At 35.8% G+C, this 18,850-nt stretch overlaps 2 protein-coding genes across 3 annotated transcripts; one reads left to right on the top strand and one right to left on the bottom strand.

Moving 5' to 3' along the window:
• The first annotated feature begins 256 nt into the window (after positions 1-256).
• Rcd2 (Reduction in Cnn dots 2) lies at positions 257-17,621 on the top strand. Of its 2 annotated transcripts, none has more exons than XM_089259285.1 (4): positions 257-566; positions 2,019-2,185; positions 11,004-11,051; positions 15,781-17,621. In XM_089259285.1, exons 2-4 carry the CDS (start codon positions 2,122-2,124, stop codon positions 17,148-17,150), a joined length of 1,482 nt encoding a protein of 493 aa, XP_089115411.1. In that variant the 5' UTR covers positions 257-566; positions 2,019-2,121; the 3' UTR covers positions 17,151-17,621. The 2 variants fall into 2 exon arrangements, with proteins under 2 accessions (XP_089115411.1, XP_089115410.1); XM_089259284.1 differs by having other exon boundaries at positions 257-570.
• Positions 17,196-18,776, bottom strand: Nubp2 (NUBP iron-sulfur cluster assembly factor 2). Its single transcript, XM_018100165.3, has 3 exons — positions 18,574-18,776; positions 18,066-18,508; positions 17,196-17,915 (listed from the first exon to the last, which is right to left on the bottom strand). Exons 1-3 carry the CDS (start codon positions 18,682-18,684, stop codon positions 17,675-17,677), a joined length of 795 nt encoding a protein of 264 aa, XP_017955654.1. The 5' UTR covers positions 18,685-18,776; the 3' UTR covers positions 17,196-17,674.
• Between the last annotated feature and the right edge of the window lie 74 nt (positions 18,777-18,850).

Below are 18,850 nucleotides of genomic sequence, written 5' to 3'. Positions count from 1 at the left end.
TTAGCTACATTCAATCACCAGCAGAAATTGATATATATATTTTAATACTATTGCGAACTTATTAATTTGTGTTACATATCAACTATCAAAATGCTTACACACTCTACAAGAGAGCATTTTCGGCTTCTTCTGTGCGGTACGCTTTCACACGTGCTCACTACAATAAAGAGAACGCATGTTTCTTCTCTAGGTTTGAGTTTCGTTTCATTCCGTTTTCCTCTCTTGAACGCAAACGCTGGCTGCAGCTTTTTTTCGATTAGGAACTTCAGTCAGTTTTCAGCCGTCGAGAAGGCAAGACGTGAATATCTCTCGTCTGATTGGATATCCGCGTAATTTTGTTAACCACCGTTATTAAATTAATATTGTTGCTCTTATCATTGATATGACAGGTGTGAATTCTCGCCATTAAAATGGACAAACATAAATACATTGACAGCAATAACAATGTAATTTGATTGTGTCTCAAAACTACAAACAAAGCAAGCCAAAAAAAATAAAAATAATAAAAATAAAACAACAAAACAAAAAACAAGTGCAAATCGAGTCTTCAAAAAAAAAAAAAACAGGTACGTACTGATATCTATGTGATCGGCGCGTAGGTCTCATTGCCCCAATTTTAAATTTCGTTAAACTTTTTGGTAATTTTTTTGTTAGTTTTTTATTTTAATTTTTTATTATTAACTATGACTAAGAGCAGCTTATGACGTTTTTATTAGATAAGCGATTAAGTTAGTTCGTCGTTTGTTTTTTTTTTTTTTTTTTTTTTTTGGCAATGTTTTTTCTATTTTTTTTTCTTGTTTTGCAAATTTGTTTCTGTTCGTTTTTTTTTAATTGGCAAAAATAGCGAGTACAACTCATTTAGCCAAGACATTAAAATAAAATGAAAAAAAAAAGGTAATGACTTCAGATTTTAAAATAAATAATTAATTGTATTTATATTAAACAACAAAATTAAATTTGTTTTGAATACATATTGATGCAGGATTCCATGTAACGTTTTCAGGTTTCTAGATCAGCATTCTCGAATAAACCCATAAAATTTGGTTGTTCTGCAGTAATTGTTGTTAACTTGTGTTAATTAATATTCTGTTTGCATTTGAAATTTTCGCAGTTGTTAAACAATTATCGGGTGGGATATAATAAATAATCTTGAAATAAATTATTAATAAATATACCAAATGCAAAGCTCTCGATGAGCATTCACACGGCACACGCTCGATGAATGTCAACAAAATTGTTTAAATCACTTACAAAGGAATTAAATTAATTAAGTAAGTCAGTAAATACCAGAAGGGAAATGAATTATTTGCCAAGTGCAAGAAACTGCTTGCAGCGAATGTACTCAGCCTGTCAACAAGCCTCATAAGATACTTAAGTTCGTTATTTTTTTTCTTTTTCATGATTTTCTTGTTTTATTTTTATTTTTCGTTGTTTTTTTTTTTGTTACTTGCGCTACACGGTTGCTGTTGTGTATGTTGTATTATATGTTGATTCGACAAAAAACATACATAGCTTATCAGGGTTACGATAACATATGCCAAACCAATTGGCTTGATAAGTACACACACATCCAAAACCGAAATCAAACACCCAGCCAGATACTGTATTTTTGCAAAGCGCTGTAATGGAATACCCAGATAAGATAAGTTCGCAGTTTGTGCTCTATGGCGACCAAACTAGCCCATGGCAATCGCCACTACAGGGTATTCGCAGACAAACCTGTGCAGACACACTTACTGCGTAATAAAAAACAACACTTCATATATATGTTAATGCATACATATACATATATATACATATAATTATTTATATGCATGTGTTTAATGAAATAAAATTGACTAAACCGAGATATAGCCACAACTAGACGTAACTGGACTGTGTCTGCGTCACGCCCACAGCCCGCCGTACGCCCCTGCGCTACCCGGCAACAGTTGCACAAATTTTTAAATTCAACTCACATTTGCTAATTTCGTTTTATCTTTTTTTCCTCTTCTGTTTTTTTTGTGTTTCGTCTATAGAGCTTGAACGCTTTCAGGATCTCAGTGCGACATAACCTACATCAATATTAAATTTACATAATACAAACTCGCATAGCCCCAGACACCACCAGATAATATAGACATGGCCCAGCTGGATCTCATTGGAATTTTGTGCGTGGGACTTTTACTGTTTGCCTGCGCATCAGGTGAGTTCCGATTTCTGATTTCCGATTTCTGAGAATTATTCATTATTATAGCTGTTTTCTGATATGCACATGTGGAGCATTGTCAGATCGGCACTAATACAGCCAAAATAGATAGGAGCCAGAGAAATTGGAGATCAGAAAAAGACAGAAACCAAAAAAATAAAAACCAACAACATTTTAATCCAAAAATGAACTCATTTATAAACTCATCAGGTGACTCATCGTACATTTTGTGATGCTGCTGCTGCTGCTGCCATTATTTTGATTGTATTTTCTTTTTTTATGGCCAAACATAAAGGCAAAAGAACAGGCAAAAAACGAAATCTCTATATACATTGGCGACCTTATTACGCGCCAACAAATTCTCAAGATTCCGAAATGAAAGAAAACAACAAGAACAAATAGCGTCATACGTCACAGTTTACAGTGGATCCATTAGCCATTATAGATGATGACGTGAAAGCAGCCAGCAGATCAACATGTTCACTATGTTTATATTATAGAACCAGATATATTTATAGATCATTGCTCTACGTCAGCCTGCGGAGCATACCAAACTCTGCAACAAAGTATGTGGGGCCTATCAGATGAAGTTTTCGAAAACTAACAGAGTATATATTATATATGCTTGTAGATTATCAAACAGAATGGCAATGTAATGCAATTCCTTCTCCAATTTTAGAACTATAAACATCAAATTCTGCCTAAAACTCATCGTAGATGACGTAGTAAGGCACTTGTCTACATATTTTGGTTGTATGATAACTAAACTTGTTGTTTAAGAGTTTTATGATGTTTACCATTTATAAAATGTACAAAGACTATATAAGATAACTCTAACATTTGGCTCTATGACAAAAATCGATTGAGAAATAAGTTTCTCAAATGCATTATCTATACACAATGTATATATACTGCTAGGGATACATATTATCTATCAATATATCATATATATACATATATGCCAGGTATAGGTAGCTCTTTCGAATTTCGCTCAAACTTTGACATTCCGAACTCCTTATGGTTCTCAATCGTTTTACGTAACATCCATGACAATCAGATGTGCGGCAGAGTATAGAAATGTCGTGACAGCTCTTTCTTTATTATTGTTTATATATCTTTTTTTTTTCATTTTTTTTTTTCTTTCACCTACAAACACATGTTTTTTGTTATTGAATTTTTCTCCTGTGTTGTTTTTGCTTTTGCTATATATGATTTGTTTATTTTGTTGTTTTCTGTGTTTTTGAGGCTTTGCTCGTAGCAAAATGAGTATATAGGGTTTACTTAGGCTTATTTGTATATTCAAGCTGAAGATTTGATTCTGGAAAGAGACTTTACTGAGATCTACTACTAATGAGGCATATCATGAATTGCTATATATACATACATATGTATATACATATTTAGCTCAAAACATATATTACTTATTTAGATTTTTTATATATATATTATATTAAATTATATTATATTGTATATATATTCATGCTCCCCTACGATGCGGTCAAACGATTTTAAATAGAATTCAACCCAATTTCGTAACGCGAGCGAGTATTATGCAGTCAGGTGGAGCGCGCTACCCAAAGTTCTTTCATTCTATGGTTTTTTGTATATTTGTGTTGTAGCTCGGTTTGTTGTTGAGGTTTTTGTTTTTGTGGGTTTCTAAAACAATTTCATTGATAATTTAGATAGCGTGCGTTGGTTTATTTGTTTCTGTTTCATTTTAATTTTTTTTTTGTTGCGCTGGGCAGCGCCTCAACACGAATTCAATTTGTTTATTTTTACATTATGCGAGAGCTGCCCTTGAGTCTGATAAATTGGAGGGCGCCAAAGGTACGTTGTGTACTCCATCTGTTCACTACACCTGTTACATTACGTGAGGCGAGCCATGGCGTCACCTGTTGCGGCTGTAGCCCAATTTGCCCAGCAGCCAATCGAGATAATGGGCAGCTAGAGATATGTAGTAGCTAAGTATCATAACAACGAGTAGTTTCAGTAAACAAATACTCAAAAGTGGAATATATAGACACTTATAGTTTAAAAAAACATCAGGAAAATTGTGAAAGAACTATTGCAAAATTAACTTGGAAGATGTAAATTAGGAAATGTTTAGAATAAGTATATCGGAGGGAAATATATAGTGTTGAAAGAGTTGCAGAGTGAGACAAGTGGAGGTCAGTTATATAGAGGACAAAATGTAGCTAAAGCTTGAAATTAGGTAAAGAAATGTGGAGGAGGAGAAACTCCTATAATAGAAAAACTTATAGAGAATGAGTTGGGTTAGGTCGGAGTAAGACAGTAAATGATGATATAAGAGAAGTAGAGAATCAAGAAAGTTGACAAAAGGCTGTGTTCAAATGAAAGAGAGAGAGAGAGAGAGAGAGAGAGAGAGAGAGAGAGAGAGAGAGAGAGAGAGATAGAGATAGAGAGAGAGAGAAATATAGAGATAGAGAGAGATTAGGGAAATATAGAAATATAAATAGAAGGAGAGATTAGGACAAGTTTTGCTTATATATTTATGTCCTTACAAGAATATATTACTCAATAATAACAAATAATAAAGAATACAGATTTACTAAGTGACCTATTTGCAGAACATAAACAATTTCCAATCCCAAGTTCCATTCCCTTAGGTCCTATACCAGAATCTAAAATAACATATGTATGTCGTAAAGCATAACTCCATTTCAACAATTGGGGCAAGTTCTCACAAAGAGAAACCCCGAGGAGCATAAAAACGAGTGACGAAAACTTCTAAAAATATGTACGGAATATATAGAACACAGCTTTCAGCTCGAGCCTAGGCTAAAGTCCATAAATGGTAAAGCGGCAAAGGACTTTCGCTAATGGTGCAGTCATCAAGCTGCTATAAATAGCCATGAATAGAAGAAAAGAAAGCATAATGCCAAGTCTGGTTGGCAAGGAAACAATTCGCATAGCCAACCACCGAAATAAACACAAACTATATACATATAACTCGTTTCCAGAGGGTTGCAATGGACGTGGCTAAGACCGAAGCAAATTGGTGGAGTCAACAATTTGCATAGCGTAGAGGGCGAACGTCAAAGCCAATTTAGCTGTCTCAAACTGACAGAGCTCGAAGCCAACAAGGTCAAAAATGTGCCACAATTAGTCCGAAGCAGACGAAAAATAAGCAACAAAAAAAACACGCTTCCATTTGATGTATGATCGTGGTAAAAGTGTGCCAAAGAGCCAGTCATATAAATATATATATATATATATGTATATATATCTAGTTAACAATCGCCCAACAAATCAGGCACAGCATAAACAAAAGCGAAAATATTTCAAATGAAAAAAAAAAACACATAAAGGGGAACGACCCACGCATCATTATAGACTGTAACAACTGTCCATCGTTGAATATACATATATGGGATTATTGTTTACAGTTAAGCTATAAATAACTAAGGACTGCAGTTCGATGCTGTGATAGTCTCTTTGTTTAATTACGGTTGCTAAGCGGCTGCTCTTGTCGGAAAATCAAAGAAAAAGCTGCAAAGAAGCGACTGGGAAAGCGTAGGCCATTCATGTTGTTGGAGCTTGCTCTAGAGGTACATATATACTCGAAATGCAGGATATAGCTTAAAAGAATATGTATTTTGAATGTAGCCCAGAAATAGGAATGAGAATGAAGGAGAGAAGAGACTGGATTGAAAGAGATTGTCTAAAGTCTAAATAATACTTAAAGTCTAGTCATATGCATATATGTACGTATGTAGGTTATATCATTAATATAATTGGTCGCCATTGAGACTTTTTTTTAATACACACATACACTTGGAACTTTGATTTATCTGCAAGAAATATTTCCAACAATTTTCTCAAACAAATATCATTAATAACAAATTGATAGGCCTAAGCCACAATAATATATTATAGTAATACAATAGTTATATAAGGGGAGAATTTATAGTTTATTGAGACCTCGAACTCTATATATCAGATATGATATAGTGTTTCATTTGTTGCCACTTCACAATATGCGCAGTTTGTAGCTTAAAAAATTATTAATCTATGTCAGAATTCGATCAAGATAATTGGGCAAGAGGCAACATAAGTAGTTTATGTGGAAACAGCGTGACAGTGGGACAGCTAAGCAAAAGGCAAACGGATGCACTAATGTGCACATATATACATACATATACACAGTATATGTATGTAAAAGAGAAAGAGACAATAAAAAAGCTGATGCAACAAATCGAAAGACTGCTAACTGTGGCAAAAACACGCGTCGACGCACGTGTTAAGCAAAAACTGGACAGAAGTCCCTCTATATAAGTATATTGAGCATTATTATTGCGCCTCAGATATTGCAGTTTAATGCCCAAAACAATCTTAGATATATATACTTGTGTGTGCGTGTGTGTGTACACACACTATTCTCTTGATAGAACTGCCTTTGCGGCGCGCAGGTGGCGCTGCTGATATAGCGCATTGGAATTCACTAGCCAAACATTTCTTTGGCATTCAGAAAGAAACAAAGAAAGCAAAAAAAAAAAAACACACACACACACACACATGCAGAGAAAAAACAATAACAATGCAAATATTCGCAACTTATTGTCGTCTTAACAAATAAAAATACCTCAACCCCTTCAGCTCTACCTATCTCACTCTCACTCTCAATCTGGCTCTCGCTTTGCTATCTGCGGTGTTAGGCTCTCGAGATACTTCAGATAATGGCTAAAACAGCATTCTATAACAATATCACATTTGGGCTGCTTGTAAATAAACAACTAAGCGCCGTCTTGATATTAGACATAGGGGCAGACAGCATCGGAATTTCGCGCAGTGTACTTGACTAAGGCGTGCGACAAGTACATCGAATGAATGTCCACAAATCAGAAAATTCTTTACATTTCATTTCATTTCCTTATTATATATGTATATGTATATGTATGTCTGACTTTGACCATGATATCTGGCGAAACAGAGACGCTTTTTATGCAGAAAAACACATTCTTTTGAGGGTTGTTTCCAAAGGAGGAAATGCGATATGAAAATATAAAATATATAGTATAATATGTACTAATTGAATATATAGTATTATATGATTTGATACAAGTACATAAGTAGTAAGTGAACCCAGTAATGCCTACCCTAATAAACCATAGCATTCTACTTCCTCTCTCTGTTCGCTGTAAGTACTACATATATTAATTGGTACCTATAAAGAACCTACATATATGTATGTTTATATGTACCTAATAAATTTCAAAGTTTTAAACTGCTTTACAAATACAAAATCTCTGAAAACATTCCAGCCCCAATTGCCGGCCAAATGCCATCATAGTCTGTTCGTAGCTGTTGCTACACGTGACTCGGTTTTGCGCGCAAGATAACTTGGATAAATATCATCTAAACAACATTCCACAGTACAAAAACAAAGAAAAAGGGAAAACAAAAAAAAAAAAAAGTAGAAGAGAGCAAAATTGTTGAAGAAATAAAGCAGAAATATTTGCATTCATTAGTTCCGAGTGCTAGATCCATCTATTGCTTAGCACTTCCAGCATTTCCTTTGGATTTCACAATTTTCATTACTTCCATACTTGGCATAAGTGTGTAAGTATACACACAATAAATATATATCATATATGTGTAAATATATATGTATATACATTCGAGTATATTCGACTTCTGCAGATAGATAAAGCAAAAAAAAAAAAACGATATCGGAGCTGGTGAAATTTTTTATTTTGTTTTATTATAAAGCGACGTAACTGAAAATCAAATTCAAGGTGACCTTAGCACTCATCAGATATACGTATGTGTGTACATATAGATATGTATGTATTATAGATATTGTAATAGAAATTTATCAAGAATATCTGCGCTTACACTTGGAAATGCATAACTGTGAATTCTTTAGAAAGATAACTTCGACAGCTGTTCCTAAATCAAAAGAACTGACAATGAAACTTTGCTGTGTCCAAATGTGCATACATACATTTGCATATGCCTGTACATATATTTATAAATCATGCTTAAAGTAGCAATGAAAGAATAGAAGGAATACCCTTAATGTTAAATTTTATACATATTTATTTATATAAATATATAAGTGTTGATACTTGCACAGTTAAAACTGAGAAAAGAAAAGGAATTTAGGAATACCCTTAATGCATAATACCATAAATATATACGATAAATATATCTACCTATATAAAATAATTGTATTAGACTTATGTATACTATATATTATATTGTAAATTATTTTGAACAGAAAATATATATATACATACATCTACATCTGATATAAAAATTGCCAACTCTCTTCACCACATAGAAAGCACTTAAGGGTATACCCCTAATGCGTAGTGAATTTTGGTTTTCCCAATAAAAAGTCTAGCTGTCTATGAGAGATTAGATATTCCTAAAGGTAATGCATATACCTATCATATACATATGTACATATATGTATTGTGAAAGTTATATTATGAAACATTGACTCTACCGAAAACCATTTTCAATTATGTGTTAAATCAGTTTGTTATTGCTGTGAACTTGCACTCAGTCTGACGTGTGCTACGTCATTTCTAAAATTATATGGGTTTATTAGCCTATATATGTATGTACCCTAAGCAAGATTCAGTTTCACTTGCGTCTAATCTAATAAGCAGTATTTGCAGTTAAATAACCAACTCGATGTTGCGCCTTTTGTGGCTTTATCAAAAACTACAACACAAAAATGTTATCAAAAAAAAACAAAAACAGAAACGCATTCCGAACTGCATTAGTCATTGATATGTGCTCTGTAGCGAATTAAGGCTTCCGATTAAGAAGGGCATGCATCACGGCCAGACATACATATGTAGTTGGATTTAGTGTTTTTCAGACGTCTGCCGCGGTCAATTGAGGCCCCGCGAAAACTACGCCCAATTAAGTGGAAAAACATCTGCGTAGGTGCGACAGACACAATTCACAATTCACTGTGCTCAATTTACAGTTCGCACAGGCGAAAAGCATTTCCCCGCCAGTTAATATTTTGCAAATTTTTTCTATAATTGGATCAATCATATAGCTCTTTTAGCCAATTCGAAATTGCAATCTCACTTTAGCTCTTGACTTGAAAACAATGTACCCAAAAAATATTTATTTATTAGCTGTGTGAATGTGTGTGTGTGTTTGTTTACTTGAAATCATGAAACAATATTCGAGGAATTTACCAGGGAAAGTATAAAATTGTCTGTGGTTCGGATTTTCTTGAATTGGTTTATCGTAGAGAAATAATCCAAGCAAACATTCCGGCAGTTGCTCAGATCATAAAGATCTAACTAATAATTAATTTAGTTCAAATTCGATTTATGAATCAACTTCCGGCCTTCATTAATCAATGAGGGAATGCTCAGGCTGTGACTCATTTGGTTTGAATATGTAGATATTTACAGGGTATTTGAATTGCGTATCGGTTACGTTTGACTTGACTTCATTGATTACATGTACGATGATATTTAACGAAATTAAATGAATCGTTTCTAAAGCCAAAGTCAACACATGTCCAGATATCTCAGCTAGCACTGTTCATGTCTAATATACATAAATCATTTCTGTCCGCTATTAAGTAAAGCAAAATTCTGTTTAATCTTTCGCTGTGTGATTTAATTAATTGTTGAAGTGACAAACAATTAACACAAATAATGTGTGATGCGACAGGAACTGAGCTGAAAACTTGGCACAACTAAATACGCATAAATTACAAAGAGACAGATTGTGGGCGAAAGAAATAGAGAGAGAGAGAGAGAGAGAGAGCGGGGAATGCCAGATGTATGCGACGAGCAAATGCTCTGCATTTAAAGATCAACTAATTGACGCTAATGAGATCATGAATTAAATATGTATGCATGCAATATAATATTTCTAATTGTGTTTATATACATGTAATAGTTTAACGACTCCACAGCGTATATATATAAATTTTTGGTAAAATCTTATATTATCGAAAGAAGTCATTTAAAGGGCAATGCTCAAAGTCCCCACACTGAATCATACGCACTGTTGTACTTATGTATATATACATAAATAGATATGTATGTATGTACATTTCCAGAGGAAGTTTAGTCTATCACTCGGTCAGCTTGTACATAAAGCTGGCCATCAAGTATTGAGGTCAGTGGCCGCGGACAATCTAGACTAGAATCTCAGCAAAAGTATGCGCAAAAACAGGCATTTTAATGGGTCGCCTCCATACGTACGTTATTACTCATAAATATATACATATATATATAGAGAGAGAAGATGAAAGCGACGTAGAGAGAGCGAGCGAAAGAGAGAGAGAGAGAGAGAGGGATCTTTTTTTATATCGTCACATCTGCCGTCACAATCCCAGCGAGCCCATTAAAATGAAATAAATAAATCCATTCGTCTGCAACATAAACAGATGCTCTAATAATAATATTATTATTATTTAGCGCATCTGTGCGATGGGATCATATATCATATATCACATTTACGGGCATTAATCAGACGCTTTGCCTCATAATTTAATTGTAATTGTGCAATTTGAGCGAAATATAACTAAACAATTACCAGTCCAAAGTTCAGAGCACGTTACCGGCATACAAAATAGCAAACCGCAAACTGAGAGACACAAGGCACAGTGGTATACATGCGCAAAGTTCATGGCAAAATTTATTGCAATCAATTGAGATTGTAATTAATTTCAATTTATATAATGTAAAGATTAATTTTAATTATAGTATATACTTTTTAATTTTTATAGTTGTATACTTAAATATTTATTCAAATTTTTTAACACTTTGTCTAATAATTTTACAAACCTTTTTTCTATATTTTTTAGCATCTATCAGATCTTTAGAAGATAACTTTGAACAGCAAAATAAAACTGGTGAGTTATACGGGAATATGCAACATATATTTTTTTATAGATACATATATATATGTATTTGGTATTTATTTTAAATAGCTTCCTCTTTTGGCATATTCAAAGAGATTTATACATTATATTATATTATATATAAAACTTTCATAAATCTCACAAACATATTTGAATATTTCTAGCAATGCTACGATTTCTTATTTAAAGTCCAAATTCCGTTTAATGCACACCGCCCACTGTGCCGCATTAGTCAGATTTTACGCACTCCCCTCTATCCATAACGTAAAAAAATTTAACAATGTTTTGACGCATAATTAATAATGGGAATGCTTCTTGGCTACCAGTCGTAACATTATACGTTTGTTTTTATTTCGATTTTATAATGTATGTACTTCTGTATATTATAATTGATCTATAATTAAGATAAACTTAAATGCTGTCGACTGTCGTACGACCGAGCGCATAAAAAATATGTTTTGTTTACGCAACATTCAGCGAACAGCCTTATATAAACACACACACACACACACATAGAGATATAGGTGTATGTATGTGTGCTTGCTTCAGTTAGAACAGGAAAAAAAAATATAAGAGCTTAATTTTTAATGCTTTAATGGTTCGTGCTAAGCATGAACTCAAGGACAATAAATACGAAATATCATCGGGGGGTAAGAGCCAACTCACTAATTGATCGCCAGGCGGAACCGAACAGCGCTCCCAAATGCGACCGTGACGCGCTCTAACTGTGATTGATCAATCACACACATACACAGACAAATAGATAGCGTATATGTATGTGTATGTGTATATATTTATATATGCAAGTGGGATTTTGTAATCAGTTTGTTTGCTATTGAAGAAGTGTGGCAACAGCCAAATCAAACAAATATCAACTTGAACGAAGACTCTTACGCTTCGAGTGACTTTTCTTTAGCTACATACTTATATACTTTATATATACGGAGTATTTGCTTTATAAATATTCTTATTAAATGAGCTTTAACTGTTATTAAACTGTAAATTCTATAACAAATCGTTGTATAGGCCTCGTAAACACGGTCAGTGCTCGTGAACCCTGGATTTTCCTATAACATTTTATTTATTTATATTTATCATGATTTTCATTCAGTAATTCGCATGCGTAGCGACATTTGGGGCATGTTGTATTTGATGGAGTGTATGTAACACTCTATAATATATCAAATATATATATATACTCGACTAGGCCAATAGTAAATACTTCTTATCATATAGCATACTTGAACTTTTTGCGATTATTTCGAAAGTATTAAGAGCTATCGTAACTAATTTTTGTATATCGAATGCGTGAATGTATACGAAATGTAAAATATTTTCTGAATGCCTTTTCAGCTCAAATCTTCCGAGTATTTTCTAGTCGGGCGTAGCCAGCAGTATTACTTCTTAGCCATTTAGCTTAAGCTTTGGACAACATTTTTTTTATATACTATAACTATAATTGAAGCTATGTCTATTTTGTAATTCTTGAATAGATATTCAAAGTTAGTAAGGCTTCTTTCTATATTACATATATTATATATATTATATACTTATATACATATATATTTTTTTGTTAGTGATTCAACAACTGTAATTACTGTGAAGCGCAGTCAGTGCTCAAACGTAAATCAATTCCATAATTTGAAAGCATTGCAAATGAACTTTTAAAGTCCCACAAATTTATAATAATAATATACGATAATTGTGCACAAATTTACGAAACGTGATTGACGTGTGTTGAGCGAAAATTAAACAAAATTATATATGCACACACATACTATATATGTACATACATACATATGTATATTTTGACAGGCTGAGCATCAATTAGGTTCTTAGGTGTAAAAGAGCGTATGCGCAGTTATGTTGATATCTTAGCTTTAAGGCTACCCAAGCCCCAGACGTTGACTAAGAGAACAACACTTACTTCATCAGTTTGGGAGTTGCGGTTGTTGTTGTCGCTGTTGCTTTGTTTGTTGTTGTTGTTGTGATTGTCAACCACAAGTTTTTGTAACGGCGACATCAACCCGTTTCTCCTCGCGACCTTAAAGCAATATTGTAGTTAAGATACGACAGCGACGACCTCTCCTCTTCTTGTTTGAAGTATTTAATTTAAGTTTTCTCTCCCTCTCCCTCTCTCTCTCTCCCTCCATATTTGTTGTATTTTAAGTAACTTTGCATGTCAGCCTGTGTGAGACAGACAGTGGCGGCGTGTCAACAATCTTGCCAGCTAATTGTACTAAAATTTATTTATTTTTTTAAATACCGATGACGCTAGAAGTTTACGTATAGAGACTCTATAGCTTATTCCATCTGGAAACTGGAAAAACAGACTCGAAAAACGAATTGCACTTTTGCATGCAACCTTCGACTGTAGATCAATCAAAAAACGAAAAAAAAAGTATATATGTATATACAATATATATACATATATATAGTTAACGAAATATGAAATGTTCGCTAATATATCTAAGTGTGTGTGTGTGTGTCTGTCTGTGTGTTGTTTAACAACAAAACAAGGAAGCTGACTAACAGTATGGTTACACCTGTAGATACCCTGTAGTAGTCTTAAGAATAATGAGTATATAGGTAAATGCCTTTTATAGGTTATCTAACATTTTTAACTCAACCTCAAAGTAACATAGATTATATATTTATAATATAATATACTTATATACATATAATATGTGCATATGTGCATATATATGTGCATATAGAATAGATGAATATAGTACTCATTATATCGATAAGGAACACGTCTTTCACAAATTCCACAAATAAATGCTATCCTCAACTCAGATACCCCAATTGATCTAGCTGCAGGTAGATAGGGTATATAGAAAAAGCTAACAAGTGACGTAATTAGCACTTCTGGTATTCATACATTTCGCAGATTCGTTATCGCGGATGCCATCCGGCTCCCGCATCGCTTTTGCTAATGAGAGTAGCGGCGCGACCCACTTGCGAAGACGGATATATGCCTAGTTAATTTGCATTAAATGTAAGACCTTTGGACGGTGTCGGCAGTGTGTTTGCTTTTATTTAACTGGCTTTAACTGCGTATCTTGGCACTTTTCTTCTGTTTTTATTTTTCAAGCTATTTTTTTGCTGACCAATCGGGTCAATAAACCCCAAGCAAACTGAAAATAATCATAATTGACAAAAAAAAAAAAAAAAAAAGAAAGCGCAGCCAAAGCTCGCAAATGCTGAGACCACATTAAAGCACATTGTATAACGCTTTTCCAGCACAATTCTCTTGGCTGCAGTATGAATGATAAAAAACCCATAAAGAAGAAGAGCAAGCAATATCTCAAATATCAACATCATCCTCAAGCCAAACACATTGAAATGCCCTAGAATTCCACTTACATCTCTAACAGATCACGCAAAGTGTCGTGACTTATGTGCGCCCTTCTATGCGCTTCGCAATAAATGTCGCCCCACCCCCTGTGTCTGTATATAGATCCGTCTTCTTTGATAGCGTAAGTTATATCTATTTTAAATGATGTTCAATTGAATGCGGCTGCGCTTCACCTATACGCGGCATCTATGACGTCAATTTCATATTTATATATACTACATATAATATTGTATATATCGAAATCAATAGCCTTGTCAATATTTAGGAAAGTTTCCTTATCAATTAACTGTCTAAAGGGCACACAGTACTCTCGTAATAATAATAATAATAATAATATGAATAATAAAAGTACGTTTGCCAACGAAACGTGATATGGCATATTGAAAATTATTGATTCAATGATCGCTGGATCGATCGATTGCTCCAAAGAAATTCTTGCCCAAAATAATTCATTCTTATTGTTGTAGTTGTTGTTGTACAGTACTGTTTGTTGTTGCCTGCCATTCACAATCCCCTTGGGCCCCCACGGTCCCAGCGGTCATTTGCTAATTCAATGATAAAATGTCAAAAATCAATAACAATAAATAAACGATAAACGAGAGTGTGCCACTGTACTTTGTATCCCAGCGCAAAGAGATACGATACTTTTTTAGGGGCTGTCCCTGACACTCGACAGTGCGTCTCGCGGTCTCGTCAAATGTCCACAATCTATTGCTAATCAAATTGCAATTTTTATAAATTTACCTAAAACCATCTATTGACAAATGCGGCGTTATATTAAATACAATCAGTAGAGAGAAGAAAAAAAAATAGATATATATATATATCTCTTTTTATGTATATATGTATATATACACCATTTCACTCGATAAGAATAGAGTAAACAAATTTTCTTATTATCCAAGTTCAAATTAAAATCGAAATAACAGATAGTGATATAGATTTGTTTATATTCCTATACATATACAATACATATATATAGAGATTCATATATTAAAAGTTAAGCCACAATCCATTTGGATGAGTCGTTGGCCCAGTAACACTTTGGCATGCCTTACCAAGTTATACAACTCGCGTTCCACATTGCTTTGTTCCACTGCCATTTTTGTTCATATCAGACCGACCAAGAAATTCTTTTATCAGGCAGCAGGCAAACCTACGAATTTTTACCCTTCAGACCCAACAAATCAAACGAGATAACAGCGTGTCGTTTATCAGCTTTTAAGGTCAGTTACTGACCTTAGACAATGGTGGAACGTATTCAGTTCACACGCCATCCAAATGGAGCTCCCATTGGAATTTGTCTCATATTGTTTGCTCTTGGCTAATCTTCTCTCTCTCTCTCTCTTCTCGTTGCAGATCTCGAATTAGGCTATCACAATCCCATAGTTATATGCAATACGAGAGACTCGTCTGATTGCCCCGCCCATAGCAGAATTGCGTACAAGTTTAACCACAACCTCTACTGCCACGAAGGCTACTGCATGTGCGATGAATGCCCAAAGAAGCCCAGATGTAAGCCGGGCCTGGTGCTCCATGAGCTGAGCACAGGCAATGGACAGCCGGGCAGCTGTTGCTCCACATATGAATGCGGCCCCATACCGGACTGTGTTGAGGGCTCGCCCATCATCTTTTGGAGAGACAGTTGCATCAGATGCTCCAGCTGCCATGAAATGTGCACCTCAGAGTGCCAACAGTACGAGCCGCCAGCGGAGAACTGTCTGTCCAGTGATGGACAGTACAAGTCGATCAACGAATCCTGGATCCAGGGTAATGGCTGCGAAACCTGCACCTGCATCGCTGGCATGGAAACCAGCTGCGTGAGTGTGCTATGCAAGACTCCAGAATGCGCCAATCCAAAGAAAGAGCCAAACGAGTGCTGTCCCGTTTGTGCTGAGCCAGATATCGTTACCATAGAGTCAACGCCTCCTGTACAGATCAGCTCAACTGCATGGAGCAGCCCGTCCACAGAGAGCAGCACAAGAGCATGGAGCAGCCCATCCACAGAGAGCAGCTCAACTGCTTGGAGCAGCCCATCCACAGAGAGCAGCACAAGTGCTTGGAGCAGCCCATCCGCAGAGAGCAGCACAACTGCTTGGAGCAGCTCAACAGCTTGGAGTAACCCTTCTACGGAGAGCAGCTCGACTGCTGAAACCAAATTCGAGGAGGACTCTCAAGAGCTGAACAGTGAGGAGGAATACGAAAGCACCACTGAGCAGCCGACAGACGAGGAAACAAAGGCCATGGGAATGGAAACAACCATACCAGCTTATATATATAGGGCAAAGGGTAGCAGCACAGTCAACAGCATGGAAGAGGTTGAGGAGAGCAGCAGGAGCAGCAGCACAGCTAACAGCATGGAATATACAACACTCTCTGCCACATCGGCCACATCGGCCACATCGGCTCCAGCCGCACAGACTCCTGAGTCGACCAGTTGGCATCGTGAGTCAGCCATCGATGACGATGAATATCATTATCCGCAAAATTCTGATGATGCAGTGCGTCCAAGCAATAAGCTAAACGATTTAATTATAGGGGTAACTGTAGTTATCGCCGTCATTATCGTTGCTGTGGCCATGGCATGGACACTAAAAGCCCATTACAAACACTGTAAGAAGTACGATATGGTGCCGTGTTTGGAGGCGAATAAACCACAAGTCCCTAATATACGTGGATCAGTGGATCAGCCGTTGATGGACAAACGACAAAACGAGACTGTAAAATAAATCGATATCATTCCCACGTTTACATACATATATTCATAGTAGTAGTAGTATAAATATATACTAATTTATTATTTATAATTTATTGGAATAGTTCGTCGTGAACTCTCCGCCTAAAGACAATGCTCCAGAGAAATCAGCGATTTTTTTCATCAACTTTAGCACACAAAACTAAGAAGGGACATACATATACGATAGGAAATGACTGTGTTTGATGAGGCCATGCCCCATTTTGCCCACATTAAAAGGGGCTTCTGTGCATTAGAATACAGACAATCTGAGACAGTTATTTCTTAATTAAACAATGCATTGTGATAAATTGTATTATAAAACATTGAAATATATATATTAAACAAATGAAACAAAAACTAAAATAATTGATATACCAAAAAGAGTAGAATAAGAAGCATTTCTAGCATCTCTCCCCCAAATACATAATACATAAAAATAAAATAAAGCGAAAAACTGAAGAAATTAAGTCTCTGATTTATGGGAAAGGGGGCAAGTGGGTGCCACTCACTGTCCGTCTAAGCGGACGTTGGCACTGCTGTCAATCCATCCAAATGTTGGACAATGCTGCGCAATACTTGCGCCGTGCTGGAATCTGCGAGCTCGTTCAAAACCGATGCGGTGCTGCCTGCCAAAACGCCAACTCGCGGATCGATGGGCAGGGTGCCCAAAAGTGGCACCTGAGCCAACTGCGCCAGTTCCGTGCCGCCTAACGACGAAAAGATGTTCGTGCAATCGTTGCAGTGCGGACAAACGAAACTGTGAGAAATACAAAAATGTTAATACAAGATAAGAGCTTAGTGAATACAAAATTACTAACTCTAAGCTCTCTCTCTCTCTCTCTCTCTGACTCTCTATCTCTTGGTCTTTAATATGCTGATCAGTCCACCTCAGTTGTGATTTACTCACCCACTCATATTCTCCACAATGCCCAGCACCTTAATGCCGGTCTTTTTGCAGAAGGTTAATTCTTTGCGCACATCATCCAAGGCCACGCCCTGCGGCGTTGTCACAATGATTGCACCATTACAAGGCACCTCGCGCAGGCATTCCATAACCGTGATGTGCTCGTCCGAGGTGCCAGGCGGAGTGTCAATGATTAAATAGTCAAGATCCTCCCATTTGACATCGGTAAGAAACTGCTTAATCATCATAGTCTTTTTGGGTCCTCGCCAAATGACGGGATCATTGCGGTTCTTGAGCAAAAATCCAATGGACATGACGGCAAGAGTTTTACTCTCATCTGTATAAATGGGTACCCAGCCATCGTCGCACTGGTAAATGTCACGCCCCTCAAGGCCCAGTAAATGTGGCACACTGGGACCGCACAGATCTATATCCAACAGACCGACCTATCAATAAAAACATGCTTTATATGAAATGTGAGAGATGGGAGAGTTATTGTACTATAACTGACCTTATAACCGGTTGCTCGCAATGCTAGCGCCAATTGCGTGCTAACTGTTGATTTGCCCACGCCACCCTTGCCCGAGAGCACAACGATAACGTTTCTTACTTTGTCCAGCATTGCTATTTCACAATAAACTAAGCATTTAAGGCAAACACAACAAGTGTCGCAGCTGATGTCCAGGGCTGCAAAGACAAATGACCTGCATACCAGACACAAGTGAAAAATGATGTTCTGGAAGTAGTAATCGCAAAGAATTAAGGCAGACAGCAAAATATGTAATTCC

This window comes from Drosophila navojoa, chromosome 4 (assembly GCF_054131105.1).
Source record: "Drosophila navojoa isolate 15081-1374.11 chromosome 4, UAZ_NAV_1.0, whole genome shotgun sequence".
NCBI classification, from domain to species: domain Eukaryota; kingdom Metazoa; phylum Arthropoda; class Insecta; order Diptera; family Drosophilidae; genus Drosophila; species Drosophila navojoa.
Note: the sequence above shows the minus strand (reverse complement) of the source record. Positions and strands in the feature narration are given on the sequence as shown.

What these genes read in the sequence shown, in the direction of transcription:
- Rcd2 (XM_089259285.1), top strand. Translation starts at nt 2,122, where the DNA reads ATGGCCCAGCTGGATCTCATTGGAATTTTGTGCGTGGGACTTTTACTG. An exon ending in ACTGTTTGCCTGCGCATCAG is followed by an intron (nt 2,186 to 11,003) that starts GTGAGTTCCGAT and finishes TATATTTTTTAG; the next exon opens with CATCTATCAGATCTTTAGAA. An exon ending in TGAACAGCAAAATAAAACTG is followed by an intron (nt 11,052 to 15,780) that starts GTGAGTTATACG and finishes TTCTCGTTGCAG; the next exon opens with ATCTCGAATTAGGCTATCAC.
- Nubp2 (XM_018100165.3), bottom strand. Translation starts at nt 18,684, where the DNA reads ATGCTGGACAAAGTAAGAAACGTTATCGTTGTGCTCTCGGGCAAGGGT. An exon ending in TGCGAGCAACCGGTTATAAG is followed by an intron (nt 18,509 to 18,573) that starts GTCAGTTATAGT and finishes TTTTATTGATAG; the next exon opens with GTCGGTCTGTTGGATATAGA. An exon ending in ATTGTGGAGAATATGAGTGG is followed by an intron (nt 17,916 to 18,065) that starts GTGAGTAAATCA and finishes TATTTCTCACAG; the next exon opens with TTTCGTTTGTCCGCACTGCA.